Source organism: Schistocerca gregaria, chromosome 1 (genome assembly GCF_023897955.1).
Source record: "Schistocerca gregaria isolate iqSchGreg1 chromosome 1, iqSchGreg1.2, whole genome shotgun sequence".
NCBI classification, from domain to species: domain Eukaryota; kingdom Metazoa; phylum Arthropoda; class Insecta; order Orthoptera; family Acrididae; genus Schistocerca; species Schistocerca gregaria.
Window position 1 is genome coordinate 676,072,628 of NC_064920.1, and position 12,179 is coordinate 676,084,806.

Below are 12,179 nucleotides of genomic sequence, written 5' to 3' on the forward strand. Positions count from 1 at the left end.
CACCACTCTCTACTATTGATGCTTGAGGTGGAGAAATTCAAATGTCGCCTACATTGAGAGTCAGTATTCCATTTCTGTTATTGAAGAAGAAACAGGTATTTGGAAAACAAAGGAGATGTAATATTAGAATTATAGTTTAACAGCCCTTACACAAGTTGTGTTCAAACTAGGCAACTAGGATAGATAACATTCCATCAGAGTTTCTAAATTCATCGGGGAAGTGGAAACAAAATGATTACTCAAGTTACCATGTAATAAGTATGATACTGGAACCATAACTTAGACCCACCACACAGTACCGAAGACAACAAAGGCACATAAATGCAACAACTACTGCACTATCAGATGAACAGCTTATGCATTCCACCTGCTGACAAGAATGATGTACAGAAGAACAGAAAAAAATCAAGGAAGTGTCAGGTGACAGTAAGTTTGGCCTTCAGAAAAGTAAAGACACCAGAAATAGTTTTCATGGTGCACTTAATGATAGCAGGAAGAGTTAAGAAAAATAAAATCTTTTCATAGAACTTGGTTGTCTAGAGAAAGCATTTCACAACATAAAATTTGAAATACCCAGAAAGATAGGTATAAGCTGTAGGGAAGGACAGGTAATATTAAATATGTACAAGACCCAAGAGGGCACAACAAGACTGGAAGGCTAAGATATATTTACTCAGATAAAAAAGGGGCATAAGGCAGAGTTGGAGTCTTTGTCGTTTACTGTTCAACCTACGTATCAAAGAATCAATGAAGGAATTCAAAGAAAGATTCAGAAGTGGTATTAAAATTCATGGTGGACAGATAACAGTAAGGAAGTTCACCTTTAAAACCATTTCCTGCACACATCAGAATGTGGTGAATGATTCCACACCTTGGATCTTTGGAAAGGGCATATTTAACAATTTGTGAGTTCCACTCACATTTGTTAGGGTTTATCAGCAGTGATATGATAGTGTGTTGTGTGAATGATGAGGGTTAGTGACGTTAAAGAAGTAACTAGAAACACTGTGATTAATTCACAAATGGTATGTGTCAATCATAGAATTAATGAGAGTTAAAGATAACTATTGAGAACACCAAAATATTTATTTATCATGCATGTGCATTGAGCACCCTCTTGTTTGGTGCTGAGACCTAAACAGCATATGCTAAACAAGGACGTGACCACAACACCTTTCATCTACAGTGGCTACAAAATGTGCTAGGCATAACATGGAGGGATCATGTGACAAATGAGATGGTCCTGAATACTGCAGTTCTGCCAAGTAGCACTGCCATTCTCAAGAAATGCTGCCTGTGGGCTACAATGTGTAGATCAGTCCCATACTCCCTGATGCACACTACTTTGTGAAATATAACATGCCAAGAGACTGAAGAGAAGACCCACACTGCACTTTACAGGCTGCATCAAGTGTGAGATGTAAGCATTTTATACTGACTGTAACAAAAGGGAGGAGCTAACCAAAGAACACAGCAGATGGAGGAAACTCATCATGGATGGTCTTAACTTCCATGGCTCAACAACTTAGTTTGAAATGAACATACAGTCAAGCACCTCTGATGAACCCCTCTTTCATGGTGGTATAATGCTTGTTTCACCCAAGGGTGCCAAGTGGGTTCTTGCATTGGACTCCAGAGTCACCAATGAAAGCGTCTGTATATATCTTTCATTGGGAAGAGTTGGTGATCGATGATGTTGAAGTGTGATTGGAAGTGCTATCAAAACTCAAAGAGGTCCACCCCCCCTCCCCCTCTTGAGGTGCATGGCATTCAAAATATTCCCACACTGCAGCGAGCCTGTCTTTTGTTACAGCTTTGACAGCTGTTGTTATGCAATGTCTCAGTTCATTCATTTTCGTTGGTAATGAAGGTACATAAATGGAGTCTTTTATAAACCCCCACAAGAAACGATCACATACAGTCAGGTCAGGTGGCCTTGGAGCCCAGTAATGTAGACTGAATCATTTGGTCCACTGCTACCGATCCATTGTTCAGTAATTGTTTTGGAGGGTCCCTCTCATGTTGTCCAACTTCATATGATTGTTCTGTACCCCATATCCTCACATTGTGATGGTTTATCTTCCCATTTAATTGGAATGTTACCTCGCCATTAAACCCTAAGCATGGAAGAAAGCTGTCATACTCCATCTTGCCAAGAATGAAATTACAGAACTCCACACATTGTTGTTTGTCACCTTGATGTAGAGCTCGCAGTAGATAAATATTGTATGGTTTCATATGTAAACGTTGACACAATGCACAACAGATGGACATCGGGGACATGTCGAGCTGTATGGTGAATGGATTTCTGTGGACTCCTTGTGAAACAATAGTGGATGCATTTGACGTCTGTGTCAGATGCTCAGGGATGGCCCAGCTAGTTGCCTTTACACAAACAACTTGTTTTTCAGAATTGTTCATGCCATCATAAAATGCTCTGTGCTGTGGGACGATATTCACCATACCTAGAACAAAAGTCATGCCGAACAGTTAGTACTGACCCACACTGTGCAAAACGTAGAATACAAAATGCTTCCTGTTGTCCCAAAACACTTTCTTTTGTCCTGACACCATATTTAATAGAACTGAAGTGGACGCGCCCTGCTGCTACCTAGCATGAACCACGTAAAACTTGAGAGTTTGCTGTTTATTCTTCATCTCAGATAACACAATAGTTACAATTTGTTTAAATCAGATGATTCTTTTTGCTACTCCTTGTATAACAAATACCATTTGAAAATATATTTTCTGTGAAGATGTGGTCAAATTGCACAAACAGTGTTGTACAATATGGTTTTTGATGAGTGTTGCCTTGTTCCAGTTGTAGATACGATATGTCAAGATGTGGCATGATATTTTTAGTCTTATATTGCCTTCACATATTCTACAGGAGTGACAAGTAGGTTAGAGAGTAGTCATAGAAGCTGTCTTAAGAAAAAATTCTTTAAATTTTCTTAAGTATATTTTCATGAGACCTCAGGTGTTTTTCTCAGAATGCTGGTAGTTAAGATTTCCAGGAATTCTGTCATACCCATGGGAGACAAACAGTTCTGAATCATCCATACTGTCCTAATTTCTGTACTCTCAATGACTACAGTTAATCTGAATTTATTCCATGTAATTGAACTTTGTTCCACCTAAAATTTCATATCCATATTTTATTATTCGTGCATTAATATCATCTTCATTTCAAATTGTTTGTTTGCAAAGAGATGAGAACTGAACTACCACATGAGTATTGTCAAAGATTGTTCCAATTCTCTGTTGTTGTTGTATTTTTAGATTTGATGTTATCTCATCAAAATTAAATATGTTCACAGGTAAGAAATTTGGGCATGACCCAGATTTCAGAGGACCACTACATCATCGTTCTTGCACCGATGTTATATGTCTTTTGTTATGGGTAGTATTCATCGCTGCATGGATAGCCATTGGATGTGTGGGTAAGTCTGTACCAATAGCAGTATTTATTTATAGTACACTTTAATAACTTTATACTCTAAAAGTTTTCTGGTGACTGTGTTCATGTTCCCATTCAGAATTTTACTGTGGAAATGCTAAAATACATACTCATTTCAAGCATCTTATATTCCCAAAAGCATCTCATGAATTTGTGTACATTTAAAGTTAAATGTGAAAGCCATGAATCAGAACTGTATCATGCTGTCAAAACTGTTTTAATGTACACGTTGATCCATTAATAAGTCTTTTTTTTAAAACTATTATTCACTGTTAGATGGTTGCTTTCAATTATGTTATGTACTATGGTCCTTGCTATTTCATATTTCCACATAGGCACCAGTGTTAGTAATACATTGTTTCAGTTGGAGTGCAACGCTCCTGACAGACTATCGGAAAATATTGTTTGGTACCCATGCACACTCTTACCTAATGATTGCTTCTAAAGTGTTCGAGTCATGCAGTATTCTGGCATGCACTTTTTCCTTCAAATATCCTGAGAAGAACGGAAAAGTATTGTCAAGCCATTCTCGCGAAATCAACGCAAGATTGGGAGTAGCTCCATTGTGCATAAAGTGCACATTGTCCGTACCATAGTGAACTGATGAAGTCTATTGCATGTAATAATGCTGAATGACTAATAAAGAATCTGAATCTGAACCATCACAGGTTAAAACAAGGGATGAACAAAAGTATGTAGCATATGTACATATGTCTGCACATTCGTTGTTTCATGAAAAATGTAAGGACTGATAATAATATCGTGATAATAATACCACACCACTTGGTCAATGAAGAACATGAGTGCAATTTTTCAATCATAAGTCCAGGACTATCATTACTAGAACCCCAGTAATGACATTTATAGTGATTTATGAACTCACCCATATGGTACAAAACTTTTTCTGACCACAAAATGTTACTCAGGATATCTGGTTCTTCTTCCATCTATTGTAATCTGGATTCAGCAAATTCTATCCTAACATCACAGTCTGCCACTGATAATGCTTGGACAAAGTGTGGTTTCCATGGTCTCCAGTCGATCTCCTTCATTTTCTGTTGGACTGAACCATATGATAAACCAGTTTCCCTTTGATATTGTCTCAGGGACTTTGTCTTTAGTCCTGTCAACTCTATTTGGTGGTTCAGCCCCCCCTTTTCTGAGTAACCGAATCTGTACACAACAAATTTGCACCTAATCTCTTTAGTGTTTTCACATCAAGACTTTTGTATCTTCCGCTCCCCCATCCCCACCATAGTTGCACTATGCACCATGCAAGTGTCTGCCATACCTCTATCCTAGCTGCAATTCAAATACAGTCAGAAATGTGTTGTCTCTGTGCACCATCTTCACTTAATTTGTGGTTAAAGCTGCAACAAACAACAAATATGTAACAATTTTTCAATCATAGCTCCAGGACTATCATTACTAGGAGCCCAGTAATGGGAGTTGTCTTTTTGTTGCGCTTCTCTACAACTCAGCATCTCAGGTATACAGTGAGTAGGATCTATCCTTTTCATAATATAATTACATAATAGCATACAACCTGCTCCTGGTGGCTGAGTGGTCAGTGCGACAGAATGTCAATCCTAAGGGCCCAGGTTCGATTCCTGGCTGGTTCGGAGATTTTCTCCACTCAGGGACTGGGTGTTTTGTTGTCCTAATCATCATCATTTCATCCCCATCAATGTGCAAGTCGCCGTAGTGGCATCAAATCGAAAGAATTGCACCCGGCGAAATGGTCCACCCAGTGGGGGCCCTAGTCACACGATGTTTACATATATAGCATAGAATAGGGCATACTATAATGATAGAGTGATTGAGTTAACATTGTTTATTATAGAAAAGCAGTGAAATAAAAATAGGGATACAATAATGGATCACCCTGTATAATGAGTTGTTCCCAACTTTGACAAGCACTTTTCTTTACAACTTCTTTGCTTCTTGCCAGCATTTGTAAATGGAGATCCAACAGCATTGCTACATCCAAAGGATTCATCAGGACAGAGATGTGGACTGGATGAGGGTGTCAAGAATAAACCGTACCTAATGTACTTTGAGCTGACAAACTGTGTGTTAAATACATCCCCTCTTTTGGCCACTGACTGCCCAACAACAAAGGTAACATGCAGATTTATATAATACCAGATATTATTTGGAGTAGACTAAACAGTGTAAAAATAAGAGGTAAACAGCATATGTTTGGTTATCAAAGTACCACATTGGCATTTCATGAAAAAACATCACTCTTGTGATTCTGCACAGTGCAGAGTGAAGAATCATTGATTTTAAGTTAGATATTTCTGATGGTAGCTTAATGGGTTTCCACTTATCTCTTATTAGATTTTATACTTGCAAGACTTAAAACAATAATGTTGTGTGAGCAAATACTCCAAAAACATAAATAAAGGTAATTGCATTAAAATCCTAACAATGTAGGCTACAGTGATTGCTTCTGAGTAGAAGTGGTCTTTGAAAACTTTTCCTGTGAGCTATATTTAAATTTGTTTTAGGTGGGTGTGTGTATTTACAGGACTAGATTCACATCCAAGAATTTTTCAGTGTAAATTTGTGCCGGCATAAGTTTTCCTATAAAGTGATTTGACCACAAAAAACCTGGCTCACCCACGCACTGTCTTTGGGAGTACTCATAGCAGTGCCCCCCTGTATTTGATTAGAGCAATGCATTTTCATCATGCATGTTTTGTGTTCTTCAGAGGGAAAGCAAACATTTAACAGCTTTTGTCTGAATACTTTAGTGCTGCACTTTTTTGTTTCTTTACTGGTTTTACTACTTACAAGAGCTAGGCCTGGAATAAGAACTTTTGGTATAGCCACTGAAAATGGTGTTAGATTATCTCACGGGCATAGTGGACACTTACCTGTGGGCCTCACACCTTTTAGAGGCCTGTCTACCAAACCAAAATATTGTAGAAGTCCTGGATGAGACAAATGGTATTTACAGATCCATACAAAAGAAACATTAAACATTAATAACCAAGCAACTTCAGGATTCATATTTCACCTTCTTACTTACAAAACCGCTACTACAAACAGCATAGTGAATGCATTATTGTGGCCAAGATAGACACAAAGCCCACGCCTACTACAGTAATACAAGTTTATATGCCAACTAGCTCTGCAGATGATGAAGAAATTGAGGAAATCTATGATGAGATAAAAGAAATTATTCAGGTAGTGAAGGGAGACAAAAATTTAATAGTCATGGGTGACTGGAATTCGTCAGTAGGAAAAGGGAGAGAAGGAAACATAGTAGGTGAATATGGATTGGGGGGAAGAAATGAAAGAGGAAGCCGTCTGGTAGAATTTTGCACAGAGCATAACTTAATCATAGCTAATACTTGGTTCAAGAATGATAAAAGAAGGTTGTATACATGGAAGAATCCTGGAGATACTAAAGGGGGTCAGATAGATTATATAATGGTAAGACAGAGATTTAGGAATCAGGTTTTAAATTGTAAGACATTTCCAGGGGCAGATGTGGACTCTGACCACAATCTATTGGTTATGAACTGTAGATTAAAACTGAAGAAACTACAAAAAGGTGCTAATTTAAGGAGATGGGACCTGGATAAACTGAAAGAACCAGAGGTTGTAGAGAGTTTCAGGGAGAGCATAAGGGAACAATTGACAGGAATGGAGGAAAGAAATACAGTAGAAGAAGAATGGGTAGCTCTGAGGGATGAAGTAGTGAAGGCAGCAGAAGATAAAGTAGGTAAAAAGACGAGGGCTAATAGAAATCCGTGGGTAACAGAAGAAATACTGAATTTAATTGATGAGAGGAGAAAATATAAAAATGCAATAAATGAAGCAGGCAAAAAGGAATACAAACATCTCAAAAATGAGAGCGACAGGCAGTGCAAAATGGCTAAGCAGGGATGGCTAGAGGACAAATGTAAGGATGTAGAGGCTTATCTCACTAGGGGTAAGATAGATACTGCCTACAGGAAAATTAAAAAGACCTTTGGAGAAAAGAGAGCCACTTGTATGAATATCAAGAGCTCAGATGGAAACCCAGTTCTAAGCAAAGAAGGGAAGGCGGAAAGGTGGAAGGAGTATATAGAAGTTTTATACAAGGGCGATGTACTGGAAATGGAAGAGCCAGTCATGACAAAACTCTACCATCTGGTGAGCAAGATTTATGAGACAGGCGAAATACCCTCAGACTTCAAGAAGAATATAATAATTCCAATCCCAAAGAAAGTAGGTGTTGACAGATGTGAAAATTACCGAACTATCAGTTTAATAAGTCACAGCTGCAAAATACTAACACGAATTCTTTACAGATGAATGGAAAAACTGGTAGAAGTGGACCTTGCGGAAGATCAGTTTGGATTCTGAAGAAATGTTGGAACACGTGAGGCAATACTAACCTTACGACTTATCTTAGAAGAAAGATTAAGAAAAGGCAAACCTACATTTCTAGCATTTGTAGACTTAGAGAAAGCTTTTGACAATGTTGACTGGAATACTCTCTTTCAAATTCTAAAGGTGACAGGGGTAAAATACAGGGAGCGTAAGGCTATTTACAATTTGTACAGAAACCAGATGGCAGTTATAAGAGTCGAGGGGCAAGAAAGGGAAGCAGTGGTTGGGAAGGGAGTGAGACAGGGTTGTAGCCTCTCCCCGATGTTATTCAATCTGTATATTGAGCAAGCAGTAAAGGAACCAAAAGAAAAATTTGAAGTAGGTATTAAAATTCACGGAGAAGAAATAAAAACATTGAGGTTCGCCGATGAGATTGTAATTCTGTCAGAGACAGCAAAGGACGTGGAAAAGCAGTTGAACGGAATGGACAGTGTCTTAAAAGGAGGATATAAGATGAACATCAACAAAAGCAAATCGAGGATAATGGAATGTAGTCACATTAAATCGGGTGATGCTGAGGGAATTAGATTAGGAAATGAGACACATAAAGTAGTAAAGGAGTTTTGCTATTTAGGGAGTAAAATAACTGATGATGGTCGAAGTAGAGAGGATATAAAATGTAGACTGGCTATGGCAAGAAAAGCGTTTCTGAAGAAGAGAAATTTGTTAACATCGAGTATAGATTTAGGTGTCAGGAAGTCGTTTCTGAAAATATTTGTATGGAGTGTAGCCATGTATGGAAGTGAAACATGGATGATAACTAGTTTGGACAAGAAGAGAATAGAAGCTTTCGAAATGTGGTGCTACAGAAGAATGCTGAAGATGTGTAGATCGCATAACTAATGAGGAGGTATTGAATAGGATTGGGGAGAAGAGGAGTTTGTGGCACAACTTGACAAAAAGAGGCATCAAGGGATCACAAATTTAGCATTGGAGGGCAGCGTGGAGGGTAAAAATCGTAGAGGGAGACCAAGAGATGAATACACTAAGCAGATTCAGAAGGATGTAGGTTGCAGCAAGTACTGGGAGATGAAGAAGCTTGTACAGGATAGAGTAGCATGGAGAGATGCATCAAACCAGTCTCAGGACTGAAGACCACAACAACAACACTTACAAAAACAAGTCTTCAATAACCACATGAAGAAGGCAAGTATAAAAGCAGTGTTCAGTATGCTTATGAAGACCAATATTTCCACTTAGGGAAAAATGGGTGATAACAATGCATAAGAAGCTATGCTTCATGGATGAAAAAGTTGAATTTTGAGATTGATGTATACAACTTTCTCACACAAATACTTACAGAAGAATTCAGTTTGTTCCCTGTAGACTTTCAAGTAAAGACTAGTGTCAAAATTAAAGCAGAAATTGAAGGTTTTATAGAGAATTCTTTGACAACATCAGAGAGAAACTAACAGAGAAAATGGTTTGATGTGAATATGTAGGTTCACCACTAGAACGTGCAGAAAATTGAAAAAAATGTTTTTAACATACTGATCACGTAAACTGTATTGAAAGAGCACTTGAATGTCCTTACACCAATGTTATAGTTTTCATTATAGCACTTGACATGGGTTGTTTGTAAATAAAGAAGTTGCCATTGCAAATTAAAATTCCACTGACTTTGGTTGTCACTTCAGCAATGCCCAGCATATTGGTCACAGATTTCATATTGAGCTTGGTCTTATGTAAACTTAATCAAGAAACTTGTAGCCTCCAGTAAAATAAATCATTTACTCAAAAATGTAATGAGAAACAGGAGTCAGAAAGCAAAGCAGAGATAAATGCTCAACCAAAAATTCCAGAAAGAATGGTCCATAATGTTATGCTGTCCCATCAGAATGTCCAGTACCTGTGCAATAAGTTATTAGAATTGGAAGTGATGCTTTCAAGTGAGGTAATTGATGCCTCTGTACTGTGTCTGAATGAGCATTGGTTGAGATAGGACACATTACAAAAAGTGAACACAAACCATCAATACGCAGCCTACACTTGTAGAAAGCAATTCCATTGTTGTGGAAACTCCATCTCCTTTTTAAAAAAAAATAAATAAAAAAAGAGGAATGTCAAACAAACATCTGGAGCAACTAAAGATAGTAAATATTGAACAGGATTTTGAAAAATCAGCTATAGGGTTATCATCACTCAAAATAATTGTAGTATCCCTTTACAGATCTTCTGATGGAAATGTAAGAAATGTCTACAACATGTGGAAAACGCATTAATTCAAACTACAAAAAACAAGCAAATCACTGTCATCTGTGGTGATTTCAGTATAGACTTGAGCAAACCCAGTAAAGAAAGAACTATTGGATCTCTTCACACATTCCAGTTGGGCCACAGTGTCTGCTGCATTCGCCCAGAAGTTTTTATTTATTTATTTATTTATTTTTTTTTTATTTATTGGATCCTTCCTATAAGATGAAGGAAAAAAGCATTATCATCTGTTTCAGAAATACTGTTGTCAGTTTCAAAACTGCCATTCTCAACTTCAGAACCAGATTCTTCAGGCAGAGATTCTTCATCAGTCAAACAAGAGAATAACCAACAACAATGAATATGTGGGAACTGAACATTCCTGTAATAAGTTTTTTTAAGTCACTTGTCACTTTTTGGCAGCAGAAACATCCGTCTAGAGGCTCTCCAAAGCACTAAAACAGTGAATAACTGACATCAGAGTGTCACTGCTAAGCAATACTAAATTGTAAATTAACAGTCAGAAAAGCCCTGCTCAGAGATTCTTCAAACATTGACTGTTAGGGAAATCACACATCCATAATTTCCACAGCCAGTGACCACTATCTGTTAATCTCTTATAACTTGAAAATCACAATACATTCACCTGTATGAGAAACATAAATCCACAATAGATCAAATAATAATTAACTCTAATCGGCAACATTACAAAGCAGAAATAGTGAAGACCTGACTTGGAGACCACTATGAAAAAATCATAAGTTTTCATGCTGTAAATAATAAGGCCAACAAACTGACAAGCATATATGAGAGCAGCTGGAAATCTCCCTGACTGATCTCAAATGATTGGCAGCTGCTGCAAATCAGTGATTTGGAAGTCTGCCTCCGTAGCGTAGCGGTAGCGTTACCGCCTACCATGCAGGGGGCCTGGGTTTGATTCCCAGCAGAGGACTGGTTGTTGTGTGTGCTTCTTCATCATTTTCATCATCATTGACTCGCAAGTCACCGAAGTGGTGTCAACTATAGAGGACTTGCAATACGGTGGCCGAACTCCCCCAAATGGGGTCTTCCAGCCAACAATGCCATACGATCATTTCATTTCAGTGATTTGGAAGAGCTCTAGAGAGTCATGTATCTGTGATACCTGGCCAGAGATATATCAGGCACTACACTGTCCTGTGGATCCTCTCTCCCCTGCAGAAAGTACAAGATCTGTCGATCTGTCATTACTTATCCACTTGAGTGTGATTGGTGTGTCAATGGTAGATCTAGGCATCCTGTATAGGGTGGACGGGGTCCAGGGAGGACTCATGGTGTGGTAACAAACTCCTAATCAAAAGGTATGAGGTGCTATCTTGCACTGAAACTGAAATTGAGCCAGCGGGACTCACTTCACCTGTTTTGGGGAAACCTGTTTTATCTAGTGTTAGGAGGAGGCAAACACACCAAGTGACAGGAAAGAACAACAGGTGCACTCAATGTGTTTGCCTGGGGGCCTCATTCAACATGTTGAAGAGGCTATTCCAGCAGCCATTGAGGAAAAAGGGTGCAACCAACTGCAGGTTGTGGCACACATTGGAACAAATGATGCCTGTCATCTGGGCTCCAAAGTCACTCTTGTATCATTCTGGCGACTGGCAGAGAAGTTGAGAAGGCCAGTCTTGTGTGTCAAGCGAAGCTCACAATTTGCAGCATTGTCCCCAGAACTGACTGTGACTCTATGGTACTGGTCAAGTGGAAGGACTGAACCAGAGACTTCACAAGTTCTGTGACAAGCTAGTCTGCAACTTCCTGGACTCATGCTATAGGGTTGGGATCTGTAGGCTCCGCCTAAATAGATCAGGCATGCACTAAACATCAGAGGCTGCTACTCAGGTAGCTGATTGTGTGTCGGGTGTGCAGAAGGTTTTTTTAGATTAGGTGACTCTCCATCTAATCCAGATAATCATAGCTGTAGGAAACCCAGAAGTATCAGTGTAAATCAAAAGAAATACCTGCCACACGTGAGAGTATTAAAATCCTAATGGTAAACTGCCAAAGTATTTGTAACAAATTGTCAGAGTTTGAAGTGCTCATGAAAAGCAGTGAAGCTTGTATAATACTAGGTACAGAAAGCTGGTTGAAACCTGAAATTTAA

At 38.5% G+C, this 12,179-nt stretch overlaps 1 protein-coding gene across 2 annotated transcripts in view; it reads left to right on the plus strand.

Moving 5' to 3' along the window:
* The window catches only part of LOC126363070 (choline transporter-like protein 4), a 243,910-nt gene that overhangs the window by 44,934 nt on the left and 186,797 nt on the right, over positions 1-12,179 (plus strand). For both annotated transcript variants that reach the window (XM_050007935.1, XM_050007936.1), the window contains exons 2-3: positions 3,321-3,443; positions 5,412-5,581. In XM_050007935.1, the coding sequence (XP_049863892.1) occupies positions 3,321-3,443; positions 5,412-5,581 (293 nt within the window). The remainder of the gene's footprint in view (positions 1-3,320; positions 3,444-5,411; positions 5,582-12,179) is intronic.